Source organism: Anomalospiza imberbis, chromosome 8 (genome assembly GCF_031753505.1).
Source record: "Anomalospiza imberbis isolate Cuckoo-Finch-1a 21T00152 chromosome 8, ASM3175350v1, whole genome shotgun sequence".
NCBI lineage: Eukaryota > Metazoa > Chordata > Aves > Passeriformes > Viduidae > Anomalospiza > Anomalospiza imberbis.
Window position 1 is genome coordinate 13,428,541 of NC_089688.1, and position 23,170 is coordinate 13,451,710.

A 23,170-nucleotide genomic window follows, 5' to 3' on the forward strand; every position below is an offset into this window, starting at 1 on the left:
TACCACTACTGGCTGCCACTTTCAAAAATCAACAGCTTTTCAATTACATGTATGAAGAGGTTAAATCTTCTGGTTCTGAAATTTCCAATATGCTGCAAAAGGGCCATATTTTTTCAAAAGATTATGTGCAGCTTAGGCTCCTGTCAGTCAGTAAGGAAAGGGGGCAAATTATCTGTCTTAAGTTGTGACTAATGTAATCCTTTTTCAAACACAGATACCTCCGCTAATGCAGAAAAATGCAACATACAAAAAAATATAAAGAGAGACAGCAATCAGGGAATAAAAACACTGCTTTCTGTCAACAGCACCCTTGGGCTAAAAACACGGCAAAACATTGAGAAATTTAATCTCCAAAAGGCAGCATTCTGGAGTTAAGACTTATTTAAGGTTTATGAGAGACTGGAACTTCCCATACTAGTCAGTGAAAGAGAGGTTTACTGGCCTATAATCTGTGCACTCAGGAGGAGACCAAATCAAAAACAAATAGCAATGCCGTGAAAACCAGACCCTTTTTTGCCAACAATGGGATTCAGTGACAAGATATGACCTCTGTGGAAGGCAAAATGTCCCTGACAGCTACCCCAGTGTCAACAACGGAGCTGCATTCTCTCTTCCATTTAAACCAAAGCTCTCTCTAGAGAATCAACACACAAGTGGTAGTTGGAACTGCAAAACAAGTACAGCTGCATGTGATTTGACCTATAAATGAGGACACAAAAACTGACTTTGAGCCCACAGAGTTCTGCATGCTTCAATACATACTAGTTAGCCATTTCAACTGCTGATAAACTGGAGGCCCTGTGTCCCCGTTATGCACAGGTTTGCAGATAAATGACTCATTAACTAATAATGGGACTGTAATGGTGAGTTTTAACATTGCTTTGAGGGAGGGTGAATTTATATTCCCTTTCCTGCTTTGAAAAATCCTGACAGACTCATGCAAATATTTTAGATCATATTAGTGTAAGAGAGTACTGATGCCTCAGACATTCAAGTGGTCTCTCCTTCCTCATACCAGTAGCAACAAACTCCATCAGGTTTCCACCTTGCAGCCCCTTCCCATCCTCCCCAGTTCATGGGAAAATACATCTCCTGAATCTGCATAATTCAGAACATAATTGATTGTTCCAGTTTTAGCTGGAAATCCTATTTCTTGCAGAGATTAGATTAGACTCATTACTTTGGTATGTACTGACCTTTAATCCCCTTGGCAAACTGTGACACTGCACAGACTTCTTTGGAAAGAGCCCACTGTTCAATGTCCCATGGTTTTGGACTATACTCTTTTGAACCAGGTTGATATGAAGAATTTTTCCTCAATTCCACAACAATATCAAAGTTTCACTAATCCACCTCAGTTTCTTGAAATATCATCATTCAGACAACCAGGAAATCAGGACAAGGTTAACTTTTGAAAACATAAACAGAATTATTTACAATATGCCATGGTACTGTCCTAGGTTAGGGCCATCATACTCAATGCTTCATGGGACTTGGCCAAAAGCCTGTAATTGTCGTCAATCTTGCTCAAAAATCCATACACATTAAAAAAAACAAAGATTTGGATTAGTTCTAGGTACATGCAAATTTCAGCTTCTCCCATCGATGACACATTAAATGTTAAATTTGTTTGAAAAGGAATGACCACTTCCATTTCCATACAGCTGCTATACAGCATATTGATTTATCCAAAAATAATCTTTATTGATGCTACCACTGTAGGTTCCTCCTCACATTGAAGATTCACATTTTTCAAAGTAAAATTACACTGCTTTTTTGCTGTACCCTAAAAACATGGGTACTAGTAAATTTCTTTCCACTCTTCTAGGCATCATCTGCACTAATTATTTCTTTACTGAAGGAGTTAATTCCAATAGCACCTATTAGGACTCTGGCATTGAAGCAATTTCAACCAGTGAAAAAAAAAGATACCTATGTTTTTATATCTTAACACTGTCCCTAGAATACAGACCAATTAAAGGAATTAAAACACATTTACGAGCTTGCTTTATGAACTTGGATCTAATAAATCATAACTCTCCATAGAGTTACAGTCGAGTTCTTCCTTGCATTCAGTTATACAAACTTTATGAAAGTGGAAGCATAATTTTTTTTCTGAAACTGTGCTATTATTTTGATCAAGGATTGTTTGCATTAAACAAATTTAATTTAACAAACTCTGAATGTTTGCACAACTGCATATAATTTATATGGGAAACTTGACTCTTAAGTGAACTTTCACAAGTCTAAACTCTCTGGTTTCTAGCCTCTAGTTCTAGATTCTTGTACTGCACCAAAAAGCTTGTTGCTGGTGTAAATCATATAATCTAAAAAGGTTTTCCATTAGGTAAATAATGACCATAATTTCAAATTGTTCGTTAATACCTTCAAACAGGCTACATCTATCAAATACTGATTTGACTTTCTTGCCAGGTGCAGCACTTTGTCAAGGAAATAGCAATCTCCAAATTAAGGTTTGGGAAAGCAATTCCTTAATGCTGCTATTTCCCTGTAAGTTTATTTCAGTAGGTTTGATAAATGGAATTTAAATTTGGATTTCATCATCCTAAAGCATCAGAGATTGATTGCAAAAAAACCCTAAATAATAAATGTCTCCTGTAAGCTGATATACTTATTATGGCACACTGCAGTCATATCCATACTGTCAAATAGACAAGGTTGAGGGTTGTTTTTTTTTTTTTTTTCCATTTTAAAAACACATGTCTAATAAATATGAAGCAAAAACATGCCAGACTTTCATGGGATTTCACCACATTACCTGTTGATCATTTTCAGGTTTCCCTGATTTTTCTGGGAACCAACAATGCCTAGTGCTTGGACAACTTTAGGCACAAGATATCAAGTAGACTTTAACAAGGCCTCTAAAATCTTGGATTATCAAAGGTCTGCTGAGTCCACACTTTCAGGGATAAATGCTGAAGGAAATGAACCTTTAGAGCACCTGGAACACCGTAAGATAGAAGAACTATTTTTTTCTTTAAGTACTACCCGTAATTCCTCCTAACTACTGCCAGGAAGCCACTCCTACTAAAACTACTCCTCTTCTGTCATCATATAGCTTTTCTCTAAACATTTGTCCTGCTTATAACCTTCGCAGAGGACAAGATTAACTATAATTACCCCAACACCAGTAGAAGCTGTTTGGATTTATTAAGTTCTACATTCATAGAAACATGGAGACACAAGCAGGACAAGTATTCTACTTCTTAAGCAGATAGAAATATAACTCCTTCTGGCTTAGAATGGGCATTGAGAAAACAGAGCTGGATTTCTAAGTCTACTAAGATACCTCTTAAAATCTGCCTCAACACTCGTGTAAATCCAGGCCTAACCATTGTAATGAAAGGCAGTCCTTGCTATATCAGAACTAAGACCAGTATTTCATTGTTGCTCAGCTTTGAACTTCTCTCTTCATTGTGAGCTGAGAGGATGTTCCTGATTTAGAAGTTTAAATTTGCCTATGCTTCCAAGTTATCAACTGCCCTGTAGATTCTGATGTGCCAATACTAGATGTGAATCTTTAAGTCAAATGCTGCTTTAAGATCTAATGGCTTTTGAAGGAGAAAGAAAGAAATTAGGAATTTTGAGGGTAACTTCAGTAATTTCTTTCAATTTTTTTCTCCTCTAGATTTCTCAAAAGCTTATTCATCTGTAGTTTTGTTACAATCTGCATGCTTATTCCTCTGATATTTCAATTTAATAATTTTTCCCTTATTGTACCTCTTTTTGTAGTTGTATTCTACACAACTATCACTGAGTATTAATGAAAAGTAAATTCAGATGTAGCTGATTCACTTTTGCACACAGAACACCAAACTGCAGAAAAGTGGCTATTATTTTTATTTTAGTAAAATGTATAGTAAAACTACAAACAAAGCCCTATGATAAGAAAAGGCGGTTACTTATCCCAGCATATGCCACAGGACACGCTGCAGTCAAGATGGCCACAATACACAGAGTATCACCATACAATATCAGAAAGCTTCAGCCCAGACAGAGTAACACCATACCCCATCAGAAGGCTTCAGGCATCTGCCCACACAGAGTAACATCATTCCACTTCAGAAAGCTTGAAGCACCTGCCCTTGTTTTTAGCCCAACCTTTTATACCCTCATGTCCATGCAGTGCACCTGTGTGCCCTCTGTTCCCTTTGGTGGTTGCTCAGTGCACCTGGGCACTCCATGGCTCATTGCTGTCAATGCTGCTCACCTGCTTCTCACAGCTGTGCCCACTGGGGATGAGGCTGGGCCACAGCCCCACCCCGATTACCACAAACTGTGTGCCTACAGTTACTCAAAGTGAATATTTAATATAAGCCCCTAAAAGCAGTACATAAAAAAGTCATCTTATTCTAAGAAACAGTCACATCTAATTCTCTTCTGAAACTATGAATGTTGTTTACAGAAGCTTAAATCCAGGTAAAAGCACCTGAAATAATAACTGCAACCTAAGAATCCTAAAACTTGAAACACAAATTTAGGCTAAATGAATATGGTGTCAACACACTGTCCTTGGGGTTCCACAAATACAAGAAGCTCTGTAACTCAGCTTGCACCTCTCTTCAGAAGTTAATTTCTGTGACTATAGTTTCTTTGGTTCTTAGTACTATTTGAGTTGCTGTTTCAGCACAAAGGAAGCCTCAAAGTCCTCTGGACCCTCAAGGTATCAATTAAATATTCCACCAGCTTTTAAAAGCACAAGAATATACAACAAAAAAATTATATTTTCCTAAAAATTATATGGTCATAAAACAACTGGTTTAAAGAACGCATTAAAAACAGTTTAGTTTCAGAACTCATCTGTCACACAGGTGCCTGATAATACACACTGATTTCAGCAATACAGAAATATTTTATATGTATGTGTGTATTTTTTGTAGCAAATTTGCTTTTCAAAAAGCTTTATTCCTCTGCCCCTTTTGCTCCAGTTCTTCCATGAATTTTTAATTTTTCTTTTTCAAAATAGTGCCAAATTCCACATTGTTAGATCAGAAACAAGCGAATGTGCATGCAAGGGAGGAAAGTCAAACACACATCTTTCCATCTTAGTTTGCAAAGTATGACAGGTCTGGACATAAAGAACCCTTGGAAAGAAGCTGCCAAGAGGGAAAGTCCTTGAAATACTGCAGTCAAAGAGGATAATAAACATAGCATTTATTTTACATGGCTGAAATCCAACAGAGGAAACATGTAAAATAAATACAGATTATACTAAACACGCCTTCCTAAAAAATGAATGGAATGCATTAGAAATGTGGCATAAAGCTCACATAAAAAATACCAAAGATTAATTAAGACAAGTAATCTAATTGCTCTTCAGATAACACCTAAATCTATGCCAAGAATCTGGAATGAGGAAGGTAAAAATAAAAGGCAAGAGCAACCACTTTTGCTGCTTTGACTTTATAATTTTGGTCTCTTTATTAGATCCACTTCATAGTCCTAAATATTTTTCTGTAAAGATATGACCTGGTCAGATACAACTGATCTATCAATCAGTGTCTACCTATTATTACTCTAAGTTTAAGTAATTATTCTACAGATAGTTCATTTATGGTGCTATGCCTTTCTAAAAATTGTCTTATAATGGAACCACAGTATCATAGAATGGTTTGTGTTGGAAGGGAACTTGAAGATCATCTTGTTCCAACTGCCTGCCATAGGCAGGCCCTTCCACTAGACCAGGTTGCTCAGAGCTCCATCCAACCTGGCCTTGGACACTCCCAGAGCAACACACAGGCTTTAAGACAAAACATAGGTTTCTTCCTAACCTATGGAATGATGATGTTTTTATGGTGAGGAGGTAGGAAGTTCATACAAATCATCTGATAATAAACATTTTAACAAACCCTTCTTTGCAAAAGTTACCATTTCCTTCTTATTTTCCTATAGACTTTGAGAAATAGTATAATGTTAATGGTTTTCTGTCTCAGCACTTGCATATTTTTAAATTATATTCCATAGTACACATTCATATGTAATCTGCACCTGTAAACACACATTTTATTTATATCAGATTTTCCATTTCTTTTGAGTTACTTTCTTCACTATATGTACATGCTTTTGTGGTTTATAATAGCCAATTCTTCCAGCAATCCTAAAATCACAGGAGTTTTCTCAGCACAAATAAATCATTCAGGTTTTGCATTTATTTTTCAGTAATGTCTTGGGTAAAGACTTGAGGTGGAGGTGGTGGAGGAGATGTTTCAGCCCAAAGTTATTTCTTACTGGCACTTATAAAACTTTTGAACTAGGGAATAAAAGAAATTCTGACAAGCTTAACTGAGTCTATTCTATTCAGTACTAGATGGGAGAAGCACATCCCTCCAAAAAACAGTGATGCCCAGCTATCTGCCAAGACCTGGCCACTGAGAGTAATTTCTAGTTTAAATAATACTAGACTTTTTTTCTGAAGCCAATTGCTACTCTGCAGTCTGATCTTAATTGGCAAATTTAATTATTTCTCTGCTGGTATGGAATTCAGACTACCCACATACCCTGCAATATGAAAGCAGAATATTAACTCTGGAAGTTGTCTCTCATCAAACCTTCACGTCTTGCCAGCTACACATCATAGCTTGGTATGACTAGCACCAGATAAGACAGACTGCCTATAATACATATAATGGGTTTTACTCAAGTGATTTACAGCAAGATTTATGGGAAAGGATTTTCCACCGTAATCATCCTAGAATGAGTCTTCTGATGAACAACTGAGCTTCAACTTGGCAGCACTATCTCCAGATATCTCACCTGCTTCACAAAGGGACTGTGAGGTTTGTAGAGCAAACATAGGCTAGAGGTACTTAAACTACCCTTCCACAGGGTGTGAGAGTTTTAATATTTTAATATTGTTACATGAAATTATTATTTAAAATATTTTTCACAAAATGCAGCTAAATTGCAGAATTTTGAGCCCAAAATGTCAACCCAAATAAAAATATCTTATATAATGCTGAAATGTTAGTTTCTTTAGCAAAACTCACCCATAATCACTATCAACTCTGAAAGGAATCAGTCACACAATTGTCTGAACAACTAGTACAGACATCCTCTTGCAAATTTTTCACTAAAAAAGAAAAGACACTGAGAAATACTCAACAAATCCAGCTGACGATTAGTTCTGTATTTATAGCAAAAAGCTTTTGGGCATATCTTGCTGCACTATACATTTAAATAATCACTATTTTCAGAAGAATTGTTTTTATCTTTCTTCCCCCTTCCCTCCCCCCACAATGTGCTTTTTTACAGACCACCACAGATTCATTCTTATCCAGTGAAATTGCTATGTAACCACTCTAAATGTAATATTATTTTACTGAAGGATACAGAATCCAAAATCTAACAATACTTTAAACAGTTATTATGATTAATTATTTCATCACCTTACACAGAACTAATAATAACCTGCAATTACTGGTTTATCAAACACAGATAGATTTCCTACAATCACAAGGAATTTTGTTCTCGGTTACTTTAATGAAACATAACCATAGAAAAAGGTGGAAAAAAGAAAAGTCACGGAAATTCTCTGAAAAAAAAAGATGAATTTGTGGGAGATAAGGTCACTGAAGAAATGTTTAGGAAAAGTGACACACTCAAAGGATTAAAAAGAAACATTCATGCAATAATGTCATGCCAAGTGAAAAACCATGTGTCCATAATTTAAATGTGCATTAATGCCTTTATATTTAATGAAGGGCAGGAGAAGCTTTAATTCTTAAAATTTGAAGATTATAAAGAAACTTTGAATCTTAAGAAGAAATTATATGAAGTTTTTCAAAATTTTCAACAGATAGAGAAGCACGCAACTATGAGGCAAATTTTGAATGGAAAGTGATAATATTCTTTCCCATCCTCTCACATCATTTGGAAAAGCCAGTCATAAATGCTCCATTCAGCTGTTTTGAGAATTTAAATTCCTCTCTTTACAATGGCATCATTTTAAGATATTTAAATAACAAATTAAAAAAAAAAAAAAAAAAGGCTGAAACTCCTGAAATTTACATTATATTCAAGAATCCACACAGGGTGATGGGATATCTATCTGTTTAGCTCTTGATTTATCATTTGGAATTTATCACCAGATCTCTAGTGGGCAAGATCTCATTACAACACTCTTCAGAAACCAACATCCATGCATGCATAAAGTGACACTGGCCATGTAGGAATCGAGTAACTCCTTTTTTGCCTCTTTGTACCTGCCCAGTACAGGGCAGTCTCAAAAATAGGGACTTTATTTACCTGTCTTCAAATTCCAATAATTTTGACATTTAGAACCATCAAGCAATGTTTTAACTCTAAAAGAGAATGAAACCTATATTGGGTAATAGAATCAAAACTAACTGATCTCTTTTTACATGCATTAAAAGGCTGTGTTAATATCACACTTGGGGCTATTATAAATGTCTTACATTGCACACATTTTAGGATACATCAAAGTTTTATCACAGTCATTATAAAAATGTCTCTTGAAACTATTTTTACACTAATAAGATGGTCTTCAATTGAATAAATTGCAGTTACAGACTGATTACAAGTGTTACAACTTACATTTAGTTCATAGGTTAGTTCAGTGATGGATAACTTGAAGGGGAAAAAATTAATGCATGATTCAACTTTACATTTTGTGCCTAACCAGGTTGATTTAAGTCATAAGTAAAAGTTGAAATGTTACATCTAGTTGGAAGATACAAGGTGATACACATTCCAGTTGCTTCTGAAGTGCACAACCAATAACATACTATTATTTATGCAGATAGGATAACACATTCTCTTAGCCCACACTGCAACATATTTTGTCTCAAATTAGCCTGTAAATCACTACCACAGAAGCTATTAACAATCATAAAGCCTTTTGAGTTTTACAAGGTGTTCATAATGGGCCATTCCACATGATTTATATGAAAAACATGACTCAGATCTTCAGCGGCAACTAATCTGTAGATGTGGGGCTTGCCGTGTGACCTCTTGTTATCTTTGGGATGGTATGTAAAACTTTCATCTTTCTTAACATTAGTCAGACAAATACAGTGATAAAACACAACACTCACAGAGTTTCTATTAAAAATGTGTTCACTTTTGATAAGACTTACACAGAAATGCTATATTTAAGTGGAACTGCTAGATAGGATTAAATTCACCCAAAAGTACTTTAAAATAGGCACAAGCAGTTATAATCACCCTGGGACATAGTTCTTCAAGAGACAGAATTTGTTAACTAAAGTGGTATTTATTGATTTACAGCAAACAAAAGTCCCTGACTTTCATAAATGTGTGTTAATAGGTGTGTTTTAATTGTTAAAGTGTTCAGGAAGCATGAGGCTGCTTTAACTGGATTGTGTTCAGAAGGTTTAGTGAGGACTTTCCTTCTGTGCAGCTGCTCCGTAATGGAAACATTGATCTTATCTTCAATTTTGGCAATTTCTCTGATGCCATAAGAGAAATAAATCCAAACTGGTTTACACTTCTAGGTACCTCAAATTCAGTTAACACTCATCCACTTCTTTTTCATTTTTCTTGGTTTTTTACAACTTTTTCTCTGTTATTGTTGCTCAAAGCAACTTATAGGCATGCTGTTTTAAAGCAAACGGGATAGTGAGCTTACTATTCAGATTTTCCCAGTCACCTTCTCTCCACACTTACAGCCTGTTTTCACTTCTCAAGGGCATGTGCTGTAGTTCTACTCATTAGCAACCAAAGGGCAGATCTAAGGTGACAAAAACCCAGCAGATGTCCTCTTTACAAACCAAATTATCATATTTTAGTCACTCAAAAAAAAAGAGAGAATTGGAGAAATAAAAATTACTTTTTTTATTTGGAAGAACTTGAAGTTATGGTGGTACTGAACCAAATTTAAAGGTGTTCAGAAAAATAAAATTCAGCAAAATAAATTTAAAGTTAAAACCCTACACTTGCTACTTTGAGTCTTACTTCTTGTAATGACCTTAATTAGAGGAAAAAGTATTAATGAAAAAGAGAAAAAAAAGCGCAGTTACAGAAGATAACTCAAAGGGAATTAAAAGAGGATTCAATTATAGAACTTGCAGATAGTGGCTCCACAGCTTTTTGCAGAAAGTTCATTTAAAACAAAGGCAAATATATGTCATTGAAACAGTCTACAGCGTTTATATTTACAGGGCTACAACAAGTACAATAAATATAGAAAAAGTTATTCCTGAAAATACAAGCCCTTGTAATACAGCCTACATTTTGTCTAGAGAGTGTGGCAGAGGGAAAGGCACAGCAGAAGGCAAACTAACCTAAACTGTTGTCACTGTGTCCCAGATTAAAAGGCAAGATGTATTCCATTTGCCAGCTGTATGGCAGTTGTCTTCTGTTAAGTGAGCAGTTTTCCTTATCTCTTCCACAACCAATCCTGTCTCAGGGGAGACATCTGTTGATAATGGGCTATTGAATGTCACTGCATGAGTGATAAGAACTATAACATCCCATTGTGAGATGCTCCACCCACAGGGAGGAGACAATTTCTACCTGGATATAATCTTGAATTTCTGGAACACCAGCATGGCTTTTCCTGCACTGGATTTCCCAGAGGAACAGATACCTCTTCCACTGCAGGAAGACTACACCCCTTTTTTACAGGATGACTGCTCTAACAGAACTACACCTGACACTCCAGGAGGACTGCAGCCATAATTCCCAATTGGACTGCTGCCCACACCCTGACTAACAGAGTGTCAGGTTGTATTCTGACTCTGTCAGTGTTGTTTGTTGGTTTACTGCATTGTTTATTTTATCTTTTTATTTTCTTCCCTAATAAGGAAGTGTTATTCCTGCTCCCATATTTTTACCTGAGAGCCTCCCTTAATTTCAAATTTATAACAATTCAGAGGGAGGGGGGGTTCTATATTTTTTCCATTTCACTGGAGGCTCCTGCCTTCCTTAGGAGACACCTGTCTTTCCAAACCAAGACAGACTGCAAAGAAAATGTTTCAATATTACTGCATTTTCTTGCACCATAAAAGTACTTTGATCACGTTGTTCTGACATCATCTTGAAGATTATTCCAAATCCATTTATGAGAGTCAATCTGCCCTACTTTGGAAGCAGGGATGGGTAGAGAAATAGAGATAGAAAGGGAGATTTGAATACCTTTGTTTGAAAGAAACAAAAAACCCCAATTTGTGTGGTGGGAGTGGCTGGGCTGTAAACTGAGAAACTGCATTCATCACTTCTTACTTCAGAGGCATTAATTAGAAGGAATGAAGATTCTCCTTGATACAATTGTCTCTCAAAGTCCCTTTCTCTGAGTGGCATAGAAGGAATTTGGGATGTTCTAGATGTTAATCTAGAGCTGGGGGGAGGGTGGAAAGAGAACTGTCGCCCTGATTTCTTAGGATTTTCTAAAGCTTTCTGAGTTTACATTCCTGTAGAGAACTTTCTCACACAACTTTCTGTAAACAACCTATTGTTTTGCATTCTTTCATAGAGGCTGAGAAATTTGATAGACTGGTAGTTTGTCCAGTGTCGTTGGAGAGGTGGCACGGTCACCCTCCAATCCACTGGCACCTTTTGAGAACTATAAATGATTGGAGTCAGAAGAAATAAATGAGTCTCTTCATCGTGACCAGAGCTGTGGTGCATCGTTTTCCCTTGTGTCCTCTGGTGACAGAGAACAAAGGAATAGCAACAACAGTTTTCTTGATTGTATAGCCCTCAATTCATGGGTATATATAAAATATGACAATATGATGGTTCCAGAATCTACTGAACTCTCATATTACTGCCAAGAGAATTCTGAAAACATACCAGAGATTCAGGGATAATAAATATATATAAATTAAAGGAAATGGTTGTTTCAGAGGTATGTGGTTGGATGGTTACTATAAATAGACATCCACATAAGCAACGACTGATGTGGCACATTGAATAAACTCAAAATATACTTACTCTTTATATAGGTCTGCAAAGATAACCATAAAGTTATGATTCTGCCTGGGAGATTTGTTTCCAGTGTTACTAAAACGATCCAAAAATACCTTTTTTTCCCCTGGAAGTTAACAGAAAGACAGGAAATCTTCAGCCTGTGTTGGACCACTAGCAACCCAACATCTACCTTGCTGTTTCACTTCACTTCTACGTGCGCAAGTTGCCTGTGGCAAGTATTGGTATGTTTATCTGTATGAGTCAAGTATGAATCACAAGATGCTTCTGCATGAACACCATAAAATATTTGAGGAGAAAAAAGAAAAAGAAAAAAAGTCAGCATCAGGTGCCATACAATCTCAGATCAGCACTGCTCCATTGGGTGTGAATTAAGAAAGCAGGGCTGGCTGCTGACCTCATCAAGGGCCTTGCACACACTGGGAACAGCTTCAACATTAACAAGCATGTTAATCTGCCTGAAATCAAATAGGCAATTACTATGCTACTTCCATGAATTTTGAGGCAAGTATAATTTGATAGTTAGACATTAATAAACCTGTTTCATGGATCTTACCATTATCTGATAAAGAAGCTTTCTTTTACTATCTCTTTAATGTTATTAAATAAAGTAAACTCGTATCTGGTTAAATAGGCTTCAGAAGTGCTAATCTTAGCCTAAAGCAGTCTAATGGATTGACTCTTCTTCAGTAGGGCTATATAAATATTTATAAAGACTTCACACGAAGAGCAGATCTGATATAGGGCTTTAAAAGACTCCTCAACATATACAGAACCTGGAGAAGTAGAAGATTTTTGTAAAGACAATGGAGCTCTTAGCCTTCAAAAAACCTTCTCAAATCCTGGAGGGCTGGAAATAGCACACAAACATATGTCTGAACCTGCAAACAAGAGTCACATCAGGGCCACACTACCAATCCTCCAATAGTGGTATCTTATGCTCACAGGCTGCCTTATGAGTACAAGATTTTCTTTTTACCTGGCCCACCTGCTTTTCTTGATAGACAGGCTTTACTATGGCAGCAACACAGCAAAAAGTCATTATGCTGTTTTTCTAACATGTTTCTGGATGGAGAAGAACCAGCACTGAAAGCCTACATGTAAGCCAAACACAGTCCATAACCCCTTTTGAAAAAAATCCTTCTCCAATACAAACTATATCAGAAAAATAAGTATTTCTTTGAGCAGTGTAGAAGAGAAAGCATGAAATCCTGGCTCTACTGATAATGTAAATTGTTTCTAGCCACTGCATCACAGGCAGGATTTTACTACAGATACAAAGGGTTGGCCCTTCAGCCTAGGCCAAGAAGTGCAGTCATGGGGGATAAGTAAATTATTTATTTTATCTACATTACAAGTTTCTACCAACTAAAAGTATTCCACCATGATAATATTACAGATTAAAAAATGATACACCATCAATTTAAGCTCTTCTCCCTCTTCAGATTAAGTAGCTACAATTTTCAATTTATATGGCATATTAGTATTTGATTAATCTATTTCTTTAGGAAAGCATATGAAATTATTTTCTGCCATGCAGAACAGATATATCATGCATCCATCTAAACAGTAGCCCTGATAATGCAGTGTTTTCATTGTTGTTATTGATACATGGGTTGGAGGAAACTACTTTCACTTTCAGGTAACTGCAGTATAGGCAAAACCTTCAGCCAAACCTTTTCCCCAGCAAGGGAAGCCAAAAAAAGAAATCTGATTTCTCAAATTTGCAATAGCTGCTCTATCTGCACAAAACATTTCAACATTCCCTGACTGAAAGTAAACTTTAAATTAACATCTATGAACTGTCTTTGTGATCACTGGACAGCCTAGATTGCAACATAACTGCTTCCCAGCTGTAAAACTGCAGAGAAATCAGGCATCTGCCTTGTTCTCCCAGACCACATCAGCCCTCATATTAACTTAACTGTACCAGTATTACACAAGATTTATAGGGCTTGAATTAGTGCATTTGAGGTTTAATTAGAGCTCCATAAATTTTCAGCAGTTCTCATATGACACTGCCTCAGCCAGTGATTGTTGGTTTCTCCTGAATTTTGGGCAGAAGGTGGAAGATCAGGCTATAAAGGACAAGACAACCATTGGCTCTGTGTACAGCAGTTTCACAAGCCAAACCATATTCCACTAGGGGTTTATCAAATCAAAAAATAGACTTCCCGCTTGCTAAAATATGACCTCAAGAGGACAAAGCAAGTAAGTTCTCTACCAACAACATATCTATTCATTTCTGCTTGCAGGGTGGTGGAGGAAAGAGCACAGCAAAAGAGCATTTCACATAAACAACAAGTCTTCAGACGTTCTCTCCAGAGAAACTGGTAAGCATATGGGGCAGAAAAAGACCCAAAAAGCTATGTTCCTGTTGCCTTTAAATCAAAAAGTTGTTATGAAAAGTAACATACCTAGTTTCATGTTCAAAAATAAATCAGGAAAATAAAACTCATTCTATTTTTTCCGCTCCTTACTTTGCAACTGCCAGTGGCCTTGCAGCAATGCTTCCCAGAAAGTTAGGTGTGTTCTTTTCTGAGAAACCATGCACCATACTGGCCGAGCACATGAGCTCAATTTAAAGACATTTTTCTACTAACAATCTGAATTATTTTCTCACCCTGTACAAGTTCTCTAACCTCAGAGATAAACAATAAAACCCAAAGTATTCCTCTCAGGTTATTACCTGTATAGCTGCTGCTGAAAATCTTGCCAATGCAGCACTTGTTAATATTTAGAGAATGATTGTTTGAAACTAGAACAACACATGCAGACATTTCAATGTGTTCTGCTTTGGAATGACCATTTGAAATGGCACAGATCTATATTTGTTTCTACTGCTCACACAGCAGACTACTCCTTCAGAGCCTCCTCAATAGACATAAAAGTGGATTCAAAGATTTTCTCCATGTGAAAGAAAAATTTGGTGTCACACATACAGTGTTTTTGCCTACCCTATTAGAGCATTTCATCTTTCAAAATTGCATATAACATCTTAGACTTATTATTTAGAAGAAATAGCCCTGTAGAGTCTTACTCAGACCATAAAGATATGAAAAATTACCACATAAGAGGAAGGGAAAAAGCTGGGAGGTATATAAAAGCAAGATATTTAAAAATTTGAACAGTCTTGGGGCAATGGATTACTATTGTGACCTGTTAGACTTCTCTTGAACAATATGCAATATGAAAGAAAGCACAAAACTCCTGCCAAAATGCATGCAAAGTGAGGAAGTTCTCCAAGAACAGCTCTAAGACTCGTCAGCAAATACATTTTATGCTTTATGTTCAACAATCCAAAGGACTGGTGATCGGACTGGACCAAAACATACAGGTGACACCCTATTTGAAACTCAGAAATTAGGTTTTTTTCTACTGAATTATGTATGGTTTTTTCCAGGTCATGCTTGATGGGCTTGATGAAAACATTCACTGAATGCAGAATAGGAACATTCACTGCCTCTCCTACTCCACTCTTCTTCCTAGACAGATTTCTCTTGTTTTAGTGCCTTCACCTTTCAGTTTAAAGCCAACATTTATGTCATTTATTATCTGTATGCAATTAATAATAATAATAGGCTGACTGCTTACTCATATCTAAATATTTTACATAAATTTCCAGTTATTGGTGATTAGGTAGTAGATGTATAACATAATGGCATGTGCTTAGTGGAAAACAAAGCAACACAGAGCAAAGAAGAATTATTATCATATAGATGCAAAACTTTACAGTGAGCGTCACGAGCCAGAGTCAGGTGGCAAAATAATGCAAGGAGTAATACAGCAGAACAAAACAATAAAAAACTACAATTTGCACACATATGCCAGAGTGGACCCACCTTCCTGTTTACGAGAATTGTGAGTTAAACTTTGTCACATTTGCATCATTCCACCGGAGTAGGATCCTAACTCCACAGAATGACTGGAGATAGTTGTGTATTATATCAATAAAATTGATTTCTTCCTTGTTCATATGCTTTCTGTATGTAATCACACAAATAATCCTTTTGAGAAAACCCTCCAGAAAATAATTAACTTAAATAGCTATTCTACAGCTAAAGCTGCACAACTGGGTGACAAAAATAACTGAGTTCTTTACTGCAAAACTGGAGTCTTCAAAAGAATTATAAGAAAAAAGATTACAGGTTCAGCACTGCTTCTGGGGTAAAATGTATATTTGTGATAAATGTATCAAATCCCCTAAAAACTACACCCATGGAAACTTCATATTTAGGCTGATTTGCTTTCCAAATCATATAGACAGCACAGTTGTGTACAATCTTTAAACAAGTACAACCACAGAGAAATGCTGAGAGATTTAAGAGAAATAAAAGCATGATCAGCCAGCTTGTAATCTTCTTTTCTCTTATTCTCCTCCCTATAGCTGCATTAAATTGCCTGTTGAGAACAATAACATATTTGTACTTTTATAGGTAGAATGATTTGTATTATGTAAAGATTTGGCTAACAGAGTAAAGATGCATTCAAACTGGATTACATGCTGTTAATAATTTTCTGGATGCTCTAGGGGACCCATAATTCTGGAGGAAGAGAGATTAGCATTTGAATATATACTTTGCAATACATCTCAAAGCAGACTTTTTAAATTTAGTTTTTGTCAATTTTCTAGAGCCACACTAACCAGAAATCAAATCCCTGAAAGCATTTTGAAGGAAAAAGTATACCACAATCAAGATTTTACGCCTGACCTCCCCACACACTTCAGAGTACACAGAAAATCTGTCTTTTCACAACTCCCATACCATTTCAATAGCCTTCTTTAGAAAGTCAGACTACCTAGAAAATGTGAACAGGCTTGGAGTATTGTTCTATGTATGTTGAATAAATAGAGGAACTCAACAAGCAAACCTGAATTTGCTGTTCTGAGTAAAAGCTACCTAGAAAGCAGGTTTTGCTGTGGGCTTGCTTCTGTTTCAGAAAGTAATGTCAAAATACATTATTTTAACAATATTAGTAGAATACCTCAAATTGCACAAAAATACCCCTTAAAATATTATAGCATTCTTTTGTTATTATTAACTTCAGCATAGACAGGACTCCCATTTTGCTGTTTTCATGAAACATTGAACTCTTCTGGCCACCATTTGCTGAACATTGAAATCCTTTGTAAATTGTGTATGTTTTTATCATGTCTGTATTTGCATGATTTTTGAAGCACTTAGTACTTCACAACAGTCTTAAAGTATATGACTCTCTAATAAACATTATAATCTCTGACAAACTCAACTGGGAAGCATGGTGTAGTGCTTCTTTTTAATAAAATACTTTTCTTAGCATTATATCATTTGCCTAGCAAGCACAGATTCACTGGACAAAATATTCTTTTCATGACCTTTGCTCCTCAGTTATAATTAGTTGTCTGGTCCCAGTTGCTTACAGTGTAAACAAAGACTGATAAACCCACATTGGCTGCACGTATTTATTACATTACTACTCAGCTGCCAAATGTCTAACCGTTCTAATAAAAAACTATTTTCTAAAGTTTATGTTTTATTGCATGTGCGACTCCCTTATTGGTTAGCATTTTGGAGTTGTAGAAAAGGTTATGAATTTAGAAACTAACTGCATTCATATCATATTTAAAACTTAATGCTATTTTATTAAAGACATATGGGCCTCCAAAGTACACATATTAAATGTCATGTAAGAAAAGTAGCAGTTTAAATCATGGTCAAATTCATTTTTGACGTGACTCCTGAGGCTTCCCAAGATCTGAACTATTTCTTTGTAAATCTGGCAGTTTAACCACACTCATAAATCACTTTCAAAGCATATTATTTCTTAATTTTACTGCATTAGAGAGCATTTGGCCTACACAGTGAACTGTTTGTAACTGTTACATGAGAAAAGTTGTATGTTTAGTCTTATAATGTGTGAAGAAAAAAAAGTCTTAATTTCTCAGTCCTGAATTTAACCCTTACTTAAACCTAAATGATACATTTCCTAATGAAATTTACCAGAATAAGATACAGAGCATAGTTTCCTGTACTGACATAAGAAAAAATTTAATCTCCTGCTTCAAGCTCATAAGTTAGCATCACAAAGGCAACAGTAATTGAATAATTAAGCAAATATCCCACAGGCTCTTTTACAAGAAAGAATGCCTAAGGTTTTCAAATCCCACCAAGGCTGAAAGAGAAATTAAATCATCTTTGGGACAATACACATGCCTTTACTAGGTTCCTTGATGTAAAGACATTTAATGCATTTGAACTGAAGCATACCTTATATACATTTGAAAATTAAATGCATATCACTTAAGGACAGATTCCCTGTCTGCTAAAAGTCTCAAGAAAACCCACCTCTAAAACAGATAATTCACAGAACAGGATTCAAAGGGATGTAATTTTTGAAGTGTGATTGACATTTTTCTTATTTATTTTTAGACATGTTTCTAATTACAGAGTTGATTACTATTTTTATGTTTTCCTATGAACATTTTTCTAGGATGAATAAGATAAATTAGGGCAACAGTTTACTGCAAAGGTTTTATAATCTCACTAATTCTTTCAAAGAAAACACCAGTCCTCAGTCACAAATATTTTTTAGTTTTTTTATCCACAAAATGAACCCCTGATTTTCCCCTGAAACACAGATTCATGACCTAAGTCACCAAAATCTTAAAGATTTTATGCCATGTCCATTGTCTGCAAGGTGGACAAAATTAAAAAATGTTAGCACCAGCTTCAGTTAAAATTCAGGAACTGGAACCAGAATCTGTAACTTCAATATGATTTTAAGGGAGCAGATGAAACTGCATCCTTTTTCTTTGACAAAGGGAGCAGTTTTAGAAACTCAGAAGCAAAAAAGTTCAGGATTTCTTACAAAATAGCCCTTTTGCCTATACATATCTGGTAAGGGTGGAGACAAAGGAAGAAATATTAGCCCTTCTCTGAAAACAATTTATTAATATTTTTCCTGAAATAATTCATAAACCAGCTTTAAATTGGTCATGTTCTTAGTCATTAATGAAGAGAGAATGACTGATATGCTTGAGCTTTTAGGAGATGACCTCATCACAGCCCTTTCTGACTCTTGGACCACATTCTGTCTGATGTTAGTGAAGGGAAGGATTATTTTTTGTAATGCTCTGGTGTTCTTGACCTGCCAATATTTCAAGCACAAAATCTCTTTTTTAGCACAACAGGAAAGGCAGGATTCAGCTGCTTAAACATAAGTTTCTACTGCTGCTTTAGCCACGCTACAGTTTCCGTGCCTGGTCTCCCATGGTGGCTTCAAAAAACTTCCATCTCCTTCATAAGATACTTATCTGTCATCCCTACAGGGGTGTGCTGTACACTTTAGAGTATCTAAAATGGCACTAGACTACTATTTTGGGCACTTTCACTGTTTCCAAAGTGATTAGAAATATTACTGCATTCATCTTGCCTTTCCTTTAGTTCCTGTCCCCTCTGACTAGAGGAACACTAAAAAAACCAAAACCTAGCATTCATTTCATGATAAGCTGCTGTATGATGTATTTGCATCACATTTTATCTGATGAAGTCATGGTTCTTTAGTTGCTCCTTGCTGCAAGATATGCTCCTGAGAAGATCACAACAACAAATCATCTTTGTCTTCACTGGCAGTGGCCCTTGCAACCACATTTATCTCTAACAGCTGGGGAACTTTTCATGGGTCAGTGAATCAGCAAAGCCAGGCCTTATCTTAACCCAGCACACAAATACACTGCCAAGCCTGCTGTGAAAACTGTGGGACACTTAACCACAGCCAAAACAAGCAATAAATATAAAATCAGCCATGACAGCTCTTTCCAACTTGTAAACATGTACAAAATTCCAGGTAGATCCTATGGTAGTGGTAGCTTGCCACCGATTTTTTCTTCCAGAATTATTGCTGTGACAAACAGTTTCCAGAAAGAAAAATTATAATTGGACCTTTGTTTCATGGCTAAAAATTGACATAAATTCTAACCACGATACTTAAGACTACTACTATTTCAATGGGAATAACTCACCAAAATGACTGAGTACATGCGGCATACTGTCTTAAGGTCCAGGAAAAAAAAAAAAAAGAAAAAAGAATCACCTATAGGAATATAAGAACAGACAAAAACTGACCAAGAGTTTTGCCAATGCCATATTAAATCCATTTTTCTTTTTTAACAAAATTCAACATATGAACAACTCCTGTGCCTAACAGTGGTGCCATCTGATAATGAGATCCATTGTATTAGAAAAGAGGAATTACAAGAAGCACTGCTCCAGTAGTATTTCTGTTTTCAAGAGAAAAACAGAAAAAGTCCTTATTAAATAAAAATCTAGCCATATTGATCCACTAAGAAACTAAGACAATTGTGATCCTGTTGTTGGATATCATGGTGTTACATTCTGCTGAATAGCATTTTATTGAATAGACTGAGTAGACAATACAAAAGCCAGTATCTAATTATTGAAGCTTCCATATATCTAAACCCACAAATGAAAATTTTTAAAAAACACCAAACAAACAACAACAACAAAAGAAAACCAACAAGAAAACAACCCAGTGGTAACAAACAAGTTGTCACAATAATTTCTTCAATTAAATGGAGGCATCAATTATAGACAGTGCTTATTGCCATTCATCAGAGAATTTTCAAGTGCTTTACAAATATTAAGTCTTACAAAGGGATCATTTGCTCACTACTACTGAAAGATATACACTTTTCTGGTGCAAAGTAGCAGCTGGTTAACTAGCACACTGCAACATTACAGAAAAGGTTAGGGCAGAAGGTGGAGAAGAATGCCTTAGTATATGGAGATTGTAGAGAAATCCATAGAGGTAGAATGTAATCACCTGAACTGGATTCAGGCCAGAGCTCCAGCAATAACATCCTATCTGAAAAGTGCATTGGGACCATTAATGGCTAAAATGACACAGGCTTCATGACAATCATATACTTTTTTTTAAGGGAATAATTTTAGTAAAGAGACATCACCTTTTTCCTTCTGTATTTTTAATAGCAATTAAGATAGTGAAATGCAGTCCACATAATACCTGCCCAAAGAACATATGATGATGTTTTATAAGAAATATCAGTGTAAGAACCAACACTGAAGAAGAGTCTTTCTCCCTACCCTAATTCACATATGACCCACCCATGTCTATTCTTCCCTCTTGACAGCTGGAATTACAGCAGGTTATGAATCAAATATGTTACGAACTTCTGCTTAAAATACCTAAACTTTCCAAAGACCAAAATGGATGAATGCATGACTGCTACAATGTCCTTGAAGTAAATATTATTTACTGCATCACAGTCTAGATTGGAGTCTCAAGTTCATGTCCTTGGTTTGGTATGTGAAATTTTGACATCTGACAATAAGGAATCCTGTTCTGTGGAAGCTCTCTCAAAATGAGCTAGCAGTTCACTGGCACAATGATTCTTTACACTTTAGAAGTGCATGTCCTTTACTCTGCATGCTCTTCAAATGCTCTAAATAAATACACCAAGATCTCTACACAATGACCATGGTAAAAACAAAAAGATTGTGAGCAATGCAGATGTCCTCCAAAGTTTTATCTGTCTCCTTTTATTTACGTTTTAAAACCAGCCTCATTCTCCTATTTTGGGGGGTGGGGGGGAAGTTCCATGAGATACATCAGCAAAAATGTTTTGCCTATATTCATGGAAGCAGGTAGAACATATCTATTGAAGAAAGTATGATTCCTGTTAAATAGTTTGGGACAAAAATTACTCAAATCATTCCTTATGCCTCATCTGACTTTAATAGAAGCATATATCAGCACTGCTCACTTTGATAAAGAGCTTTTCCTATAAGCTTAAACACAAGAATACTGCCAATTATCTGAAAGCAACACTGTAGAGTTTATCTCACCTTATTTCTTTAATGGTACTGCCTAAATATTTACTCTTCTTATCATAATAAAATAATCTCCTTCTACCCTTCAAGTAACACTGCGGACATGAATCACAGACATTTATTACATGGAATGCAGATATTTGACTTGCCTTTCTGCTGCAGTGTCTCCATCTTAGTTCCTTAGAGAACAAATGCTATGTCAGGTTTCATAATTATAACTTGCAATGAAAACAATGCATCTGAGAGTGAAAAAACATTGAAAAATTCAAAACACCCATGCCATGTCTTTTTTTGCTGTACGGATCTCCCTTACAGCCAGTGGACAAGATGCTTTTGGTAAAGCTGCGAGGAAGCAGAATAATTCCATTTAATATTAAGTTTGTTACTTGGAAGTATAACTAAGGATACCTGCCAATGATTTGGCCCTATAAACTACAAAACTGTTACTGGTCACCAAATGCCATCTGCTTTCTTTCACCACCAAAACTAAAACAGATGAAAACGCTAACCTTAAAAAGGCGTAAAGTCAAAAAAATATTTGTGGAGAGGAGGGATTGAGAAATATTGGGAAATATATGTATTTTCTAAAAGCAGACTGACCCAGTATTAAATAATTAAATTTATATTTAAAGAGACTTGTGACAGTGTGTATCTATTCACAGTAACACACTTAAATGGATATATCCACATTTTATCATCTAGATTAAATAATCATGAATACAGACCTTTAAAATATGAAATTATGTACTTTGATACACCATAATTTCATTTTATTTATATCATATGGAATGTAAAAATGTGTAGTCTTAATATATTTTCTCAAATCACATTTGTTTTGCATCCCTAAGTTTGAAAAATGAAACAATTGGAAGCACAATTCATATACCTATAAACTAAAGAGGGGTACAGTTTTAAATAATTATGTCAAGAAATGACAACTCTACTCTTTGTGGAAGCACAGATGAATAATTACAAAGCTGGGACACAATTAAGCAATTTTGACTGTCGTATTCTTGAGCTGTCTTTCTGATGTGAAATGCTGTCATGCCCAGAAACACACTTCACACTGGACAGGCATCTTCCAGTTTGAGCTACACTTATGCCAGTGAAATGAGGTCATGGTCTGGTCATTAAACAAGGCTTCCTCATCTGGCTCAATGCCTCTTATCCACCCAGACTTCCCCAGTCTTTATTAAAAGCAGGCATGTTCAATATTTTGACAAAAGAAAACATAAACATAACAGAATAATGAAGTTTACCTCACCTACATAGTGAGAAGGAATACTGCATTGTAACATTAAACTGTTTTTAATAAGGGATTGTATCTTTCCATAAGACAGTCATATCACAAACAGATGCATTTCCAACAAAGGATGAAATGAAGCAAAGCA

The 23,170-nt window shown here is 35.8% G+C and overlaps 1 protein-coding gene across 12 annotated transcripts in view; it reads right to left on the minus strand.

Moving 5' to 3' along the window:
* The window catches only part of LRMDA (leucine rich melanocyte differentiation associated), a 656,646-nt gene that overhangs the window by 224,420 nt on the left and 409,056 nt on the right, over positions 1-23,170 (minus strand). Inside the window, exon 6 of one of the 12 annotated variants that reach the window (XM_068197415.1) lies at positions 22,074-22,121. The exons of the other annotated variants lie outside the window; for them this stretch is intronic. Within the exon in view, the coding sequence (XP_068053516.1) occupies positions 22,089-22,121 (33 nt within the window). The 3' untranslated portion in view covers positions 22,074-22,088. Of the gene's footprint in view, positions 1-22,073; positions 22,122-23,170 lie in introns of those variants that run through there. 12 annotated transcript variants of the gene reach the window in all.